At 36.7% G+C, this 13,635-nt stretch overlaps 2 protein-coding genes across 4 annotated transcripts; one reads left to right on the top strand and one right to left on the bottom strand.

Annotated features, from left to right (window-relative positions):
* The first annotated feature begins 4,305 nt into the window (after positions 1-4,305).
* On the top strand, positions 4,306-8,964 carry LOC21390848 (serine carboxypeptidase-like 20). Its single transcript, XM_010097308.2, has 14 exons — positions 4,306-4,564; positions 4,705-4,850; positions 5,101-5,177; positions 5,291-5,413; positions 5,516-5,618; positions 5,718-5,755; positions 5,837-5,938; positions 6,045-6,125; positions 6,215-6,457; positions 6,641-6,706; positions 6,792-6,913; positions 7,891-8,004; positions 8,346-8,391; positions 8,549-8,964. The coding sequence occupies exons 1-14, from the start codon at positions 4,410-4,412 to the stop codon at positions 8,630-8,632; spliced, it is 1,500 nt and encodes a 499-aa protein (XP_010095610.1). The 5' UTR covers positions 4,306-4,409; the 3' UTR covers positions 8,633-8,964.
* LOC21390846 (dnaJ homolog subfamily C member 2) lies at positions 7,947-12,231 on the bottom strand. 3 transcript variants are annotated; one of them, XR_002902137.1, is made up of 3 exons: positions 12,076-12,231; positions 9,327-11,452; positions 7,947-8,021 (listed from the first exon to the last, which is right to left on the bottom strand). XR_002902137.1 is itself a non-coding variant. In XM_024165075.1 (2 exons), the coding sequence occupies exon 2, from the start codon at positions 11,349-11,351 to the stop codon at positions 9,396-9,398; it is 1,956 nt and encodes a 651-aa protein (XP_024020843.1). In that variant the 5' UTR covers positions 11,352-11,452; positions 12,076-12,231; the 3' UTR covers positions 9,043-9,395. The 3 variants fall into 3 exon arrangements, 1 of the variants encoding a protein (XP_024020843.1); XR_002902136.1 differs by lacking the exon at positions 7,947-8,021 and adding an exon at positions 9,043-9,181; XM_024165075.1 differs by lacking the exon at positions 7,947-8,021 and having other exon boundaries at positions 9,043-11,452.
* Positions 12,232-13,635: the final 1,404 nt, after the last annotated feature.

Below are 13,635 nucleotides of genomic sequence, written 5' to 3'. Positions count from 1 at the left end.
TGGAATTGATTTCTTTTTTATTTTTTATGTTTTTTGAAAAAGAAAAAATAAAAACGTTTTCAAAACGGCGTTTGACGCAATAAAAACAAAAAATGAAAATGAAAACGATTTTTTTGTTTACTGTAAAATAAGAGAGAAATAAAAAACGACTAAAGAAAAATGACTTTTAGTCGTTTTTCATTTTTTGTTTTCGTTTTGTCCTCTTTGAGAGAAAGAAAGACATTAATAAGTTTTTTTACACTAAAAATAATTTATTAATAAAACTATTAAACGCATTTTTAAAAATAATTTATGTCTGAAATTAAAAATATTTTTATTTTTATTTTCATACAAAAAATAAAATTATTTTAAAATGAGTTTTAAACGCGCCCTCTATATTTTAGATACATTATACCATCAAATTATTGGCTAACCTGTTACCCAAAGTTTCCTACTTTCTCTCCTAATCACTTTTAGCTGGGTCCTAAAAATGTCGCACATTCAAGAAAAGAAACAAAAAGAAGTCCTTGAAATTGACACCTTTAATTATAAACAAATGCCTTCAAATGTCAAAGCTCTGATGAAGGAATCTGTTTTATATTTGATATAAATCGGTAATGATGATGTCATAATAGTGAAGGGTCCAAAATAATCATCTTCAATTATTTATTAAAAAGTTTCAACACTCATCAAAATAAAACAAAGTAATTGCCACGTCCGGTAGATTTAGAAGATCGACGTATTAGAGATTGACATGCGTAAGCACACAGTTTGTCAGAAACAGATCCGACGTGACTAAGCTTAGATGTGAATGAGGATGGTAGGACCTCCGACGAAGAAGAGGGGTAAGTTAGGCCCAAATTAAGTTGAAGAACACGTGTCCTAGGACCCTCTTTTGTTGCCGAAATGACGAAAATGTCTTGCAAAATATGTTAGAGAATCCTCAAAAACAAACAAAAGAACTCCGGAGATGAAGAATGGTGGGAGGTGCGACCAAATAGTTGATGGAGATGGAGAAAAGGAAGCTGAATGTGCCTTGATAGAGCAGTGCTCTGGAGACAAGCGTGGGCTGCCCCAAGAGCGAAGATGGTGACTCGAGTGGTGGATAAGGCTTAGAGGAGAGTGAAAGTGAAGTTGGTAAGGTGGATAAGGCTATGGTGAAAAGAACTCTAAGAGTGGCGCGTGTTGCTCTAGAAATGAGTATGGCGCTCGGAGCACTTGCTCTAACAGTGAGCAGAAGTGACCCCAAAGATGAAGACTTTGATGTTTCTGAAAAATGTATGAAGAAACTTCAAAAAGTTTTAAGATGGTAGTGGAAATTGATCGAAAAATGTTTTGGAAAAGTTTTCAAGGCTGTCAAACTTGGGGACTTTGAAGGACTTTGAAGAGCTTGAAGAACCTCAAGTCTCTGTAGCAAGAGACTAGAGAAGTCTGAAGGAAGGGAGAGAGAGAGAGAAAGTAATCTAAAGAGGATGAAGATAGTGGTTGATGATGATGATGGATTCACCCTCGAAATGAAGGAGATGAGGTGTATTTATAGGTGAAATTAGTAGGATTTTGGCGGCAGCTCTGGAGGTTCGTATGGCGTGCTCTGACGGACGCCTGCACAAGTAATCTCGATGGAGCAAAGCCCTTTGACACATTTCCGGAGTAGAAGAGGAGATTAGCCGAAAATTGAATGAAGACTTATGGAAACTTACTCCATGAGTGAATCGGCGACGCTTTGAAAGAAGCATGCATACGCGATCCAAATGGAGCAAAGTCATCAGAAGCCTTTCCGGGGTTGAAAAAGAGTTGGCTTGGAAATGGAAAGAAAGGTTCGTGGTGGCTGCTCTGAACCAATTGACAACACTCTGATGGATACCTGCACATGCAATTCCCTTTGGAGCAAAGCGACCAGGTGACTTTCCGGATTAACAAAGAAAAGATCTGAAAATGGAAAGACTTAGAGGCAAATGTCCGCATTTGAAGCTGATGTGAAGAGTTACAAGGTCTAAAATTCTCAAGAGTGTTTGAGTCAACTTCGTGCTCCTTTGACTTCCTCTTTCGGAGGTCTGATCGCATGTCAGACCTTGTTAGAGATGGTTTATATGAAATTGGCTAAGCAGGCGTTAAGTTGGCTCTGCATGAGAGTTGCTCCGAATGAAGCTGCTCTAACGGTAAGCATGCTCCAGACGAAGGTTGCTACGGGGGAAGTTGCTCCGAAGGGTGAGCGTGCTCCAAGCGAAGGTTGCTCTGATGGTGAACTAAGCGAGAAGAAGTACAAAAGAAGGATGTCTGACACGAAAAAAGCTCCGTTAGGCACACTTAGATGTGAAGAGGATGCTCCAAGAGATGCCCCTGCCATAGAGAGAGCCTTCATTAGGCATGTCTGGCGCGGGTAGAGCCTCCGTTGGAGTCAAAACACTGAGAATTAACCTTAACGAAGAAGAGGATGTTAGAAGGCTTGGACTTAGGAATTTTGGGCTTCCAAAAGGACGGGAGGAAGGCTGTTTGAGAATTCTCCACCACCTATTTGTATTTAATCCAATTAATTCTAAAAAACCCCAAGTATGATTCAAATTGGATCGAATTAAACAACAAACGAGCATACTTGATCACATATGGCCCACCAAATCATAACCCACGAGAGTTTTCTGAGCCTGACTTGAGTTCACGAAGCGAGCCCAATAACGTCGCTAACGTCATAGTTGGGTCTGGACCAGGCCTGATATAATCAATAGTTATCAACAAAACGACAAAATGTGGGTGCTTTTCAATTGGATTTTTTTTTCCTGATAAGATCACAAAACTTGAATACTTGATTAATCACGTTTCCCTCAAAAGGAAGAATTTGAGCCTTGAGAAGTTTCCTCGACTCTTTCTACAGAAATCAAAGGATATTAGGCATAACTCAACCTAACAAAACTGACTTATTAGGGGAGAATTGTCCTCACCTTATTAAGTGGATCATGTCAATATCTCCAGCCAATGTGGGATTCTAATACGCTCCCTCACGCACAGCGTGAACCATGTCAAACCGTTGCGAATAAGTTGATATTGGGGGACCTAACATTGCAAAACTGTGTCTGCTCTGATATCATTTTACAGAAATCAAAGGATATTGGGCCTAACTCAACCTAACAAAATCAGCTTATTAAGAGAGGATTATCCTTACTTTATTAAGTGAATCATGCCAATATCTCCAACTAATGTGGAATTCTAATAACTCTTTTGATCTATTATTTCTCCAATATTCATGATTCTCTGTCTATATTTGGTGAAGTTCACATTCATGTGTAAACTAACCGCATCCTTTCACGTAAAGCTAAAACTGCTCAATCGCTTTTTTCTCCGTAAAGTAAATTCTCCAGTCAACACATTGAGTACAAAATCACAAAACTCTTATTATTACTAACTTAAGTAATCATTCGTTACTGTTACTCTTGGCTCTTTCCTAACTCTTGGCTCTTATCATTACTAACTTAAGTTTTCTTTTCTCAAGTCACTCCAATAACATTCTTATTCTCCATCTGTTACGCAAGAGGTCATTTTTAGATGACATCCTCAGTAGAAACGCCATCAAATTTATGTGCCCATCTCTCTTTCCCACGCAGACGTAGAGGTTAAGAATTAACGTGAAAAAGGAAAAGCCATTTTTTCTTTCTTTATTAATAATGTTATGTTCTAGGGTATGAAAAAAAAATCTGATAAATAGAATATCAGTTTAAATTGTCATATTTTTATCAAATCTATAAATTATATATATATTTATTTTAATATAATTTTGATCAAATCTCTGTAAAAATCACAATAATTAATAGAGGTTCTTACCGCGCAGCAAGGATGCCCTATAAAAATCTCCTCATTTTTTTTTTCCTGTAGAAAAGACAGAGAGAACTTGTAAGCGCAACCATCTTATCAAATAAACACCTTGTGGGTGTCTGTGATATTTGTCTCTAGTACATTTCTTTCAGTAACTTAGGGACTAGACTGTAGACGTGTCACTTAACTATTGGGCCTTGGAAGACCATAGAGTGACGAGCTTGTTTGCCTCCACAAATCAACTTGTGTGCACTAGTTTTTGTTATGCCCCGTTCACTTCGACGATTCGAGTTTAGAATTTGAGTTTTTTTATAGTAAAAAGCTCTCACAAACAATTACATCTAATTTTTTTATTACAGTAAAAAATTCTCACATAAAATCACATCTCAATTCGAATCAGCGAAATGAACGGGCCTATGTTATCTAATCCCTCAGTCCCACTTTCAGTTTATCTTGACTTGAAAGCAAATACCAGCGGCAATTTGCTTACCATAAATACACCTACTTCTTTGGTTCAAATAAAATCACATCATATACACATAAAAGTCCCTTCTTTAGTTTCTAGCATAAAGATTACTTTTCTCTCCAAAGCAGTACTTATCATAGTCACTCGGATAGAATAGGCCATGGATGGGACAAGCCTAATCATCTACAGGGTAGTACTAGTATTTTTGGCTTGCTTAATTAAAAGCCTTGTACCAGCACAATCAGCTCCTGATGATGCTTTAATCACTCAGATTCCTGGATTCTCGGGCACTTTTCCTTCCAAACACTATTCTGGGTATTGCTTATATTTTGTCATTGTTTATGCAGTTTTGAAAATTGTTTACTTTTTTCTTTTTCAATTACTGGGTCTTCTTCTTCTTCTTCTGATATTAATGGCTGTTTTAATTGTTGTTGTTTTGTTGGATCTGTTTGAAGGTATGTGACAGTTGACCAAAACCATGGGAGGAATCTGTTCTACTATTTTGTTGAATCTGAGAGGAAGCCATCTGAAGATCCGGTTGTTCTTTGGCTTAATGGTGGACCGGGTTGTTCCAGCTTTGATGGCTTTATTTACGAGCATGGTATTTTTTTTTTCTTTATTTAATTTGTTTTTTGTTTTTTGTTTTCCTTCTTTTTTTTTTTTTTGAGAAACTAGATCCGGATAATGGGTAATTTTCAGGTGGGATGCTCTTGTATTGAATACCTTTTCTGCTTTTCAATTAACTGGGTACTAGTGTATTGACTATTTAATTTGTTTTTTGTTTTTTGTTTTTTTTGTTTTGCTAAGATAATTTGTTAATTTTATGAAACTGGTTCTGTCCTGTTTCTCAGGACCATTTAATTTTGAAAAAGCAAAAACAAAGGGAAGCCTTCCTCAACTGCACCTTAATCAATACAGCTGGTCAAAGGTTGAAACTTTTGTGTTTATTATTAATGTTCTTTTAACTGTTACTTAGTGTAACAGCAGAGTTTAATATGTAGGTTTAGGATCACTGTATTTACAATTACGGGTCACTTTCAGGTTTCCAACATCATATATCTGGATTCTCCTGCTGGTGTTGGGTGCTCTTACTCTAAAAACCATTCTGACTATACAACCGGAGATCGAAAAACTGCGTCCGATAGTCACACATTTCTTCTAAAGGTACTGAATAGCTCCAAAAAGTTGGATAATTTTAGATGAATTACTAGTTCTCCTTGTCTCCAATAATGCTAATTTATCTGCAAATTCTTGGTTTGAAACCAGTGGTTTGAACTCTATCCCGAATTTCTCTCCAATCCATTTTTCATTGCTGGAGAGTCATTTGCTGGAGTTTATGTGCCAACTCTTACTTATGAAGTAGTGAAAGGTATTTCATCCACAATGAAACATTAATAACAAAGTAAAGTACTGATCCTTGACTTGATTTGAAATATAAGCTAAAACTGCAGCTTTCGATCTGTAACAGGAATTGATGCAGGTACAAAACCTATAATTAACCTTAAGGTATGCATCTGCAGTTATTTATTTATGTATAAGTTTTAAATTTCAAACACATTGCTTTAATCTAAAGTCAGTACGTTATAGGGCTACCTTGTAGGAAATGGAGTAACAGATGAAGAGTTTGATGACAATGCTCTTGTTCCATTTGTGCATGGAATGGGACTTATATCAGATGAGTTGTTTCAGGTGGGTCCCTCTCATGTGACATTTGGAATTCTCAGAAACTCTTTCTGAACTTCTTGTTTTTAATCCATAAATATATCTGATAAATCCATGTTGCTTGTGCTATTAGGAGGTTAAAATTGAGTGTGGAGGAAACTATCATAATTCTCTCAACGCTAGTTGTGCCACCAAGCTTGCAAAAGTTGATGAGGTAACAATTTATTGTTACGAAAGTGAAATAGAAGAATTTGATAAGATTAGTTTAGTACTTAAGGAAGATTCAAATCAATTTTCTTTCAGGACATAGATGGATTGAACATATACGACATTCTGGAGCCATGTTATCACAGCCCCGAGCCAAGGGACATTACGACTACTAAATCTAAAATGCCAGCCAGTTTCCGACAGTTAGGGGAAACCGAAAGGCCTCTTGCTGTAAGAACAAGGATGTTTGGTCGCGCTTGGCCTCTTAGAGCTCCTGTTAGAGAAGGAATTGTTCCCACGTGGCCACAGCTTCTTAATAGCAATTCTGTTCCTTGCACTGTAAGTTTCGTTCGCTTTCGAATGCTTCGAATTCCTTTCTCCCCCGTCAATTTCATCGGTTTTCTCCAGCTGAACAGGCCAAGTGAAAGCATGTCCTAGTCTGACCAAATTCATTTGCATAATGTTAAAAGACTATTGTAACAACTACATATGCTTCCAAAAATTAATTTCAATCTTTTGTAGGACGACGAGGTTGCAACGACATGGTTGAACGATGAAACGGTCAGGAAAGCACTTCATGTAGCAGAGGTAGTTTCTTATAGAAAACCTTAAACCAGAATCTCAAACTGTTTTGGCTGTCAAAGCAGTAATCTTATCATTGTTACATAAACAGGAAAGTTTGGTGGGTAGTTGGGAGTTGTGTACAGGTAGAATTACTTATTATCATGATTCTGGAAGTATGATTCCGTACCACAGAAACATCACCTCCAGAGGATATCGAGCGCTCATATACAGGTAAACGGCCAAGGCCTAATGCCATCTTGTACAAGAGCCTTTCAGTGAGGACTTTCTCTGTGCCACAAAAAAAAAAAAATTATAAATAAATACCAGCATTTAGTGTGGTATGGGCAGTGGCGAGTTAGGATTTTTTTTTTTTTTTTCCTTTTTTCTTTCCCAAGGGGCATGAATTATATACCGAAATTTTGAACTAAAATCACAACGCAATAATTTTTTAATCTTTAGTATATTTCTTTTTTTTTTCCCTCCAAATGAAGATGAACTAAGCTTTAATAGAGTGTTTTTATTTTTATTTTTATTTTTTGTTTTGTCAAGTTAACCAGTCCAACAAATTATGAATTTGTATAGTAGTGTACTTGATTTTTATTTTTCTGAGGTTTCGAGTTTGAAATTTGAGTATATTAAAAGTGTCAAACTTGGGGTGTAATATGTACATATTGTAATTAGAAATTTGGTCGGGTGGGGAACTAGAAGAAAAATTGCAAAGAAAATTTTTGTTGGGGGCAAAAGTATAATCAGCCCCTAGGCCAAGCCTATATACTATTTATCAATTGATGTGTTATTGCATCTCCAATTCAAAGTTGAATTTCCATGTGACATGTCGATGCCAAAATTTAGCATTTGGGTAACAAAAGCATTTTTAGTCCTGTTTAGCATATGTTATAGTTGTGGCAAATTTGAATTTTGGCATTTGATTATCTATTTGTTAATGAGTTAACGTTATTACTTTAATTACAGTATTGTCATTTTTTTTTAAATTTTTGAAAAATAAAAATTCTCTTTTCATAATTCCAAAGCATAAAATTGATGATAAAGATTAGATATAACATTTGAATGGCACTATGTATTGGAGCATAAAATAGAAAGAACATATGTTATTTTCACACTTTTATATCAATATATAATATTGATATTGGCATTTTGCATTTGAGATGGTATAACTGATGAGCGTTCCTATGCTATTTTGTTGGCAGTGGTGATCATGATATGTGTGTTCCATTCACCGGGAGTGAAGCGTGGACAAGATCATTGGATTATCAGATTGTAGATGAGTGGAGGCCTTGGTTTTCCAATGGACAAGTCGCTGGGTAAACCTGTCCTTTTCCTGGGAGTGAAAAAGAAAAAGAAAAAAAAAAACTTCTAAAACTATTTCTGTAAAATTCAATACAAAAACTTTGAATTATGAAAAATACTCTATCTTCCGTTCATTTCACCGATTCGAGTTTAAAATTTAAGTTTTGCTACAGTAAAAAACTCTCAGAAACAATCACATCTAACTTTTTTATTACAATAAAAAATTCACATAAAATCGCATCTCAACTCGAATTAAAAACTCAAATTAACGAACTAAACGGGCCTTTAGTTTCATGAGTATTATAGGAAAACCCATTAACCTTTATGTTAATTATCTCTTAATTATTGGTTGCAGGTATACTCAAGGGTATGAACATAACCTCACATTTCTAACCGTTAAGGTACTTGGTTGCTTGAAAATGCTTCTATGATCTGTACTTTATTCATAATTTGTATTATTCTAATAATTAATTTACTTTTCTTTTAAGTGATTTATTATTATTATTTTTTCTTTTGGCTGAGATTAAAGAGTTTTTTTTGTTTGTTGATCTGGTGCAGGGATCCGGACATACTGTTCCAGAATACAAGCCGCGAGAGGCATTTGATCTTTACAGCCGATTTTTGGCCGGAAGGCCACTATAAAAGAAATTTGGTTGATTGCAATTAACTGTCTACGAAATAACAATAATATGATGGTCAGAAATAGAAGGGGGAAAAAAAAAAAAGGATTGCTATTATCTGTTCTGATGAGAATTTGATGTTACCATGTTAGAAATATCTTCTGATTATCCAAGCTTTAAAATCCTATCTGACTACTACTTTGTAAAGGATATTACAATAGGTGAATAAGTGTATAACTTTACTGCTGAAAGAAAAGAATTGTAATATTGCAGATTTTAGAAAAGAAAATTTCCAATAGGGACATAAAGGTGATATTCAACTCTGTTGTAACTATAAAATTAAAAACTGCTCATAAGTACAATACTTTGAAAATAAAATTAAGAGTAAATCTCACTAGGCCTCTATTCCTAGAACGACCATAAACTGATATATGAATATCAATAACGTCTCTCTCATTTCATAATGGACTGACTGAGACCATCATATTCCTCAGTACAATGCAAATAACCCGATACAATATGAAGCATATTTGGAAACAATACCATGTAGATGTTCACTCTTCCAAATTAGCTGTAAAAACCGGTACGGAATTATGTCAAAAATCGAGATGGCAGAAACCGGAGTAACTACTACTCTTTGAACTTTAGATAATATATGGCTTGAATGAAGAACCCAAGCTTCAAAGAATGAGATATATAAAAGAGACGGATAATACCAAAATCCTCGGAGCAACATCTGTCTAATTTCTTGCATCATCAGAGGCAGGCAGGCAACCCCAACAAAACTAGACAGCACTTTTCTTGCTTCTGAAGTTCTCCTTCATCGATGCAAATTTTTTCTTGCATTGATTCACCGTCTTCCCAGGAACTGCTGTAGCGACTCGCTCCCACCGCTGATTTGTCTCCTTTGGAAAAGTTTTAAGAGCCTGAACCAGGGCTCTTTCTTGTACAACGGACCACACGTCATGATCTGAACTAGATGAAACCCCATTTGCAGCATTCGAATCACTAGGATTCTGCTTGTTTGTGTTCGTGTTCCTGTTTGATGAATCTTGTGAAGTATCTGTCTGTGAAGCACCGTTTTCAGGCATCTGAGGGGTCGATACCCCTTCGAGTTCCTCCCTAGTTGTAAGTGGAGATGCAATAGTCGGGGCAGGCTTCCTCTTTTCAAGAAATGAATCAAAAGCTTTGTTGGAATCAGGCTTTTGTAGGAGCACTGTTTTGGTTGCCTTCAGAATTTCTTCCACAGATCTCCCAGTACCAATGTATTCAGATATAACTTCCCACCTCCGAGATGTTCCTTTGGGGTATTTCTGCATTCCTTTTCTCAAAAGCTCAATTTCTTCTCTGCCCCAAGGTTTTTCTTTCTTCTCAAAGCTGCTAAATGAGACACTTCCATTAGTCTCTACAGAACCATTCTGCAATGGAGTTTTCTTCTCGTCTTCTTTCTTAGTCTCTGAATTACCACTATATCCACGTGCATCTCTGAGAACTTCTGCTATCTCCATCCCTCCTTTGCCCTCCATCTTGTCGCATATATTCCTCAGCTGCTCGGTGTTAAGTTCCATGCAAAGACTTTCCACGTCATCTGCGGAAATATTCAGCAACTTATGCGATACAGCGGGGTTCGAAAGTGTTCGGAGGCGAGTCCGCTCTTTGCGCAAGAGTTTCTTCTCCTTCTCTTTCACCTTCTTCTGCTGTAAGGCTGCTTCTGCAGCTCTTTTTTCTTCCTCCTCTTTTCGGCGCCTCTCCTCTTCAGCAGCCCTGGCTGCTTCTTCCTCTTGCAATTTCTTTGCAAGATACTTGGCCTCCCTTTTCTTCTGCTTCTCAGCTTTCTCCTCTTCCTTTCTTCTCAAAATCCTGGGGTCTCTTTTATAGGTGTTGTCAACAAGAGAACGGATCCTTGCATATTCTTCCTTCCTAGCCTTTTCTGAAAGTTTTGCATTCTGCCTCTCCATCCACCTCTTATGGTCACGAGATTCAGCTTGCTCAAGATCAAACTCATCAGCATGTGGGAACTCTCTCCAGCTTTTAAAAGTGTACCAAAAGTTATAAAAGCTATCTACTTCGGCAATTGAGGTACTATCATCTCCTAAAGATGGGACTGGTTGGGCAACCGACCACCTTCCATTCCTCATAAAAGCTGGACCAAACACCTTGAAAAAGTCTTGTGGGGCACAGTCGGTTGGAATCTCATCATCAAACTCATCAGTGGAATCATAAATTCTTCTTTTCACGGGATCGATTAACGCTTCATATGCTTCTTGTATGGCCTTGAAATGGCTCTCTATCTCATCCTTCTTTGCCTGTTTGGCAGCTTCAGTTTCCTCAGCAAGGAGAAGAGCAGCCTGCTTGTCAGGATGATACTTCAAGGCAACCTCACGATAGCTTTTTCTTATCTGTTCCTCAGTAGCAAGATATCTTAAATGGGCCAAACCCAACAATGCATAATGATCTTGCTGCTTGCCCTCAGCACCTGATTTCTTTTTACTTTTACTGCTGTATGAATCAGAAGATGGCACGTAACTTTGTTCCTTGTCATCAGCCACTTTCTGATCTCCATCATCGATGACTTCCTCCACGTGACCAACAAGTCTAAGTGCAGCACGATGGAAGGAATGCCCAGCTGGTTCAAATCTCAAAGGCTTGATAGGAAGAGAATTCGAAGACACAAGGATTGGCTTTCCATCTACAATCTCTTGTGAGTAGGAAATAAGCCGAACATTGGATCGGACATCCATTACGGCTAAAAAAAGATTGTATTACGATACCAAACTATCCTGAAAAATTTCTTCTGTATATTTCAGTACTTCCTTAAGGAAGGACTGGTAACAAGTCGATACTGCAATAAAGAAACAAACTTCAATCACATTCAGAACCTTCTATTTTTTTTCCCTTGCAAAAGTTACTATAACACATCACAATACACATTCATTAGAAACCAAAATGATATCTAACAACAAATATCTTGTTAAACTTAAACATACAAAGCTCAGGCGAACCTAACTAAAACATTCGACCAAATCACAGCTAAACCTAAGTTAAACAATAAACATAAAAGCAAGTCGCTTTAAATGTCAAACAATTGGAATAAGATTGAATTTCACAAACGTAATTAAATTACCAACAAGAGTAAACAGCTAATAAAAAGACCAATTCTCAACCTTTTGGGGAAAAAAAAGGAAAAGAAGAAGAAGGAAGAAATGAAAACAAAGAAAAAGCAACCAACTAAGAGATAACGATCAAAACAGGAAAATCAAACAATTAAAACCGAAATCGATAGCCAAGCTTCCCAAAGAAAATATGACACGAGTAAAAACACGAGCTGAAATTTTTTACCAAGAACTCCATTAGCGTTTTGAAAGTAGCAATCATCGTGACATCATGAATAATCAAGGAGATAATATGATATGAACACAGAATAAAATACAAAAACTTGGATATAGAGAATGGAGATAGACGAACCTTCGCCGGAGAATCGAGTCGGCGGAGGAGATCGGAGAACGATAACAGGCTGGTTGGGACGGAGGAGATGATGGAGTCGCTTTCTTCTGAGGTTCGCAGTTCGCAGATGTATGTAATGGTATGTCAGTGGTACAAGCAAAGCTCAAATGCCCTAATTCTGGACGGGGCAACTTGGCAGGCAGACATTGAACAAACATATAACCGCCTCTTTTGGGCCCCGAATGGGCTCCCCTTATCTTTGTGGGCTAGATAACAGCCCGTAGATTGAAGTGGCCCAACAACGGCGACGCGCTTTCGTCAACGACAATATGAAAATGGCGTGAAACAACGCCTTGAGAACGACGATCGTCTCAGGAAAAGACGACACCTTAAAGACGGCAAATCGGCAATAGTTTTAAGTACACTGTACACGACAAGAAGTTTGTAAACGACAACGTCCGTTTTACCGGCATCAGTCTATGAAAACAACTATTTAACAAACGGCAACATTGTCAAAACTCTATTGAACGACAATAATACCAAAAGAAGAATTCATGACAGTATATTAAATTTGACGTTTGTTTCAATCAATAAACCTTTATAAAAACAAAGACAATATAGGAATATCACAGATTTTGCCATCGGAATCTGAAACTTTATATTTATGTGATTGAACATAAATAAATTATATATTTTAAGTGAATTGAGTAGTTTATTTTTAAGTTTATACCATTTAATGATGTAAATATAAAATAACACCATCTGAGTGCAGTTTTAGATTTCTCCCAACATTTTATGAAAAGGGATGTGGAAAATTCTAAAGGACAAGCGACAAAAGGGCAACACTTTTGAAACGACAGGACGACAAATATAAACGGTACTTCAAAAGCACAGAAATCTATTTCAGAAAAACGACAAGATATTGAAATGAAGTGCTATTCTCTTTCTTCCATGAAATCTTTTTTTTTTTTTTTTAAGGGAGACAACGCATCAATATCCATTTTTGGCATGTTTTCTAATCATGAATAGAGAATGAGAATTGGGATTCAAAATTAACTTTATGTTTACTTAAGGTCCGTTCATTTCGCTGATTCGAGTTTAGAATTTGAGTTGAGATATGACTTTATGTGAGAGCTTTTTACTGTAGCAAAAAAGTTAGATGTGATTGTTTGTGAGAGCTTTTTACTGTAGAAAAACTTGAATTCTAAACTCGAATCAACGAAGTGAACAGGGCCTTACTTATTTATATCCTGAAATGAGAGTAAAAATATGTGAATCTCACACCAATTTAGGGTTGAAGAATGAGATTGACACTCCCCTCACCTCCCACCGGATTGGCACTCCCCCCACCGGATTGTCACTCTCATTCTTGATATTAAATACAAAGTTACGAATTTACTCTTAAATTTTCTCCTTTATTTAACTCTCTAGGGTTTATTTCCCTCTTTCTCTCTCAGCCATTTACCATCTCCTATTCTTTTCTTCTGCCCGGCCGGTTCTTCAATTTGCAGGTAGGACATTAATTCATCCTTCATTTTTGTTTTCATTTTGCTTTTTTTTTGTTTGGGTTGAACACGTTGA

Source organism: Morus notabilis, unplaced genomic scaffold (assembly GCF_000414095.1).
Source record: "Morus notabilis unplaced genomic scaffold, ASM41409v2 Scaffold579, whole genome shotgun sequence".
Taxonomy (NCBI): Eukaryota; Viridiplantae; Streptophyta; class Magnoliopsida; order Rosales; family Moraceae; genus Morus; species Morus notabilis.
The sequence above is the reverse complement of the archived record's forward strand: the minus strand, read 5'-3'. Positions and strand labels throughout refer to the sequence as shown.

What these genes read in the sequence shown, in the direction of transcription:
- LOC21390848 (XM_010097308.2), top strand. Translation starts at nt 4,410, where the DNA reads ATGGATGGGACAAGCCTAATCATCTACAGGGTAGTACTAGTATTTTTG. An exon ending in CCTTCCAAACACTATTCTGG is followed by an intron (nt 4,565 to 4,704) that starts GTATTGCTTATA and finishes ATCTGTTTGAAG; the next exon opens with GTATGTGACAGTTGACCAAA. An exon ending in GCAATTCTGTTCCTTGCACT is followed by an intron (nt 6,458 to 6,640) that starts GTAAGTTTCGTT and finishes AATCTTTTGTAG; the next exon opens with GACGACGAGGTTGCAACGAC.
- LOC21390846 (XM_024165075.1), bottom strand. Translation starts at nt 11,351, where the DNA reads ATGGATGTCCGATCCAATGTTCGGCTTATTTCCTACTCACAAGAGATT.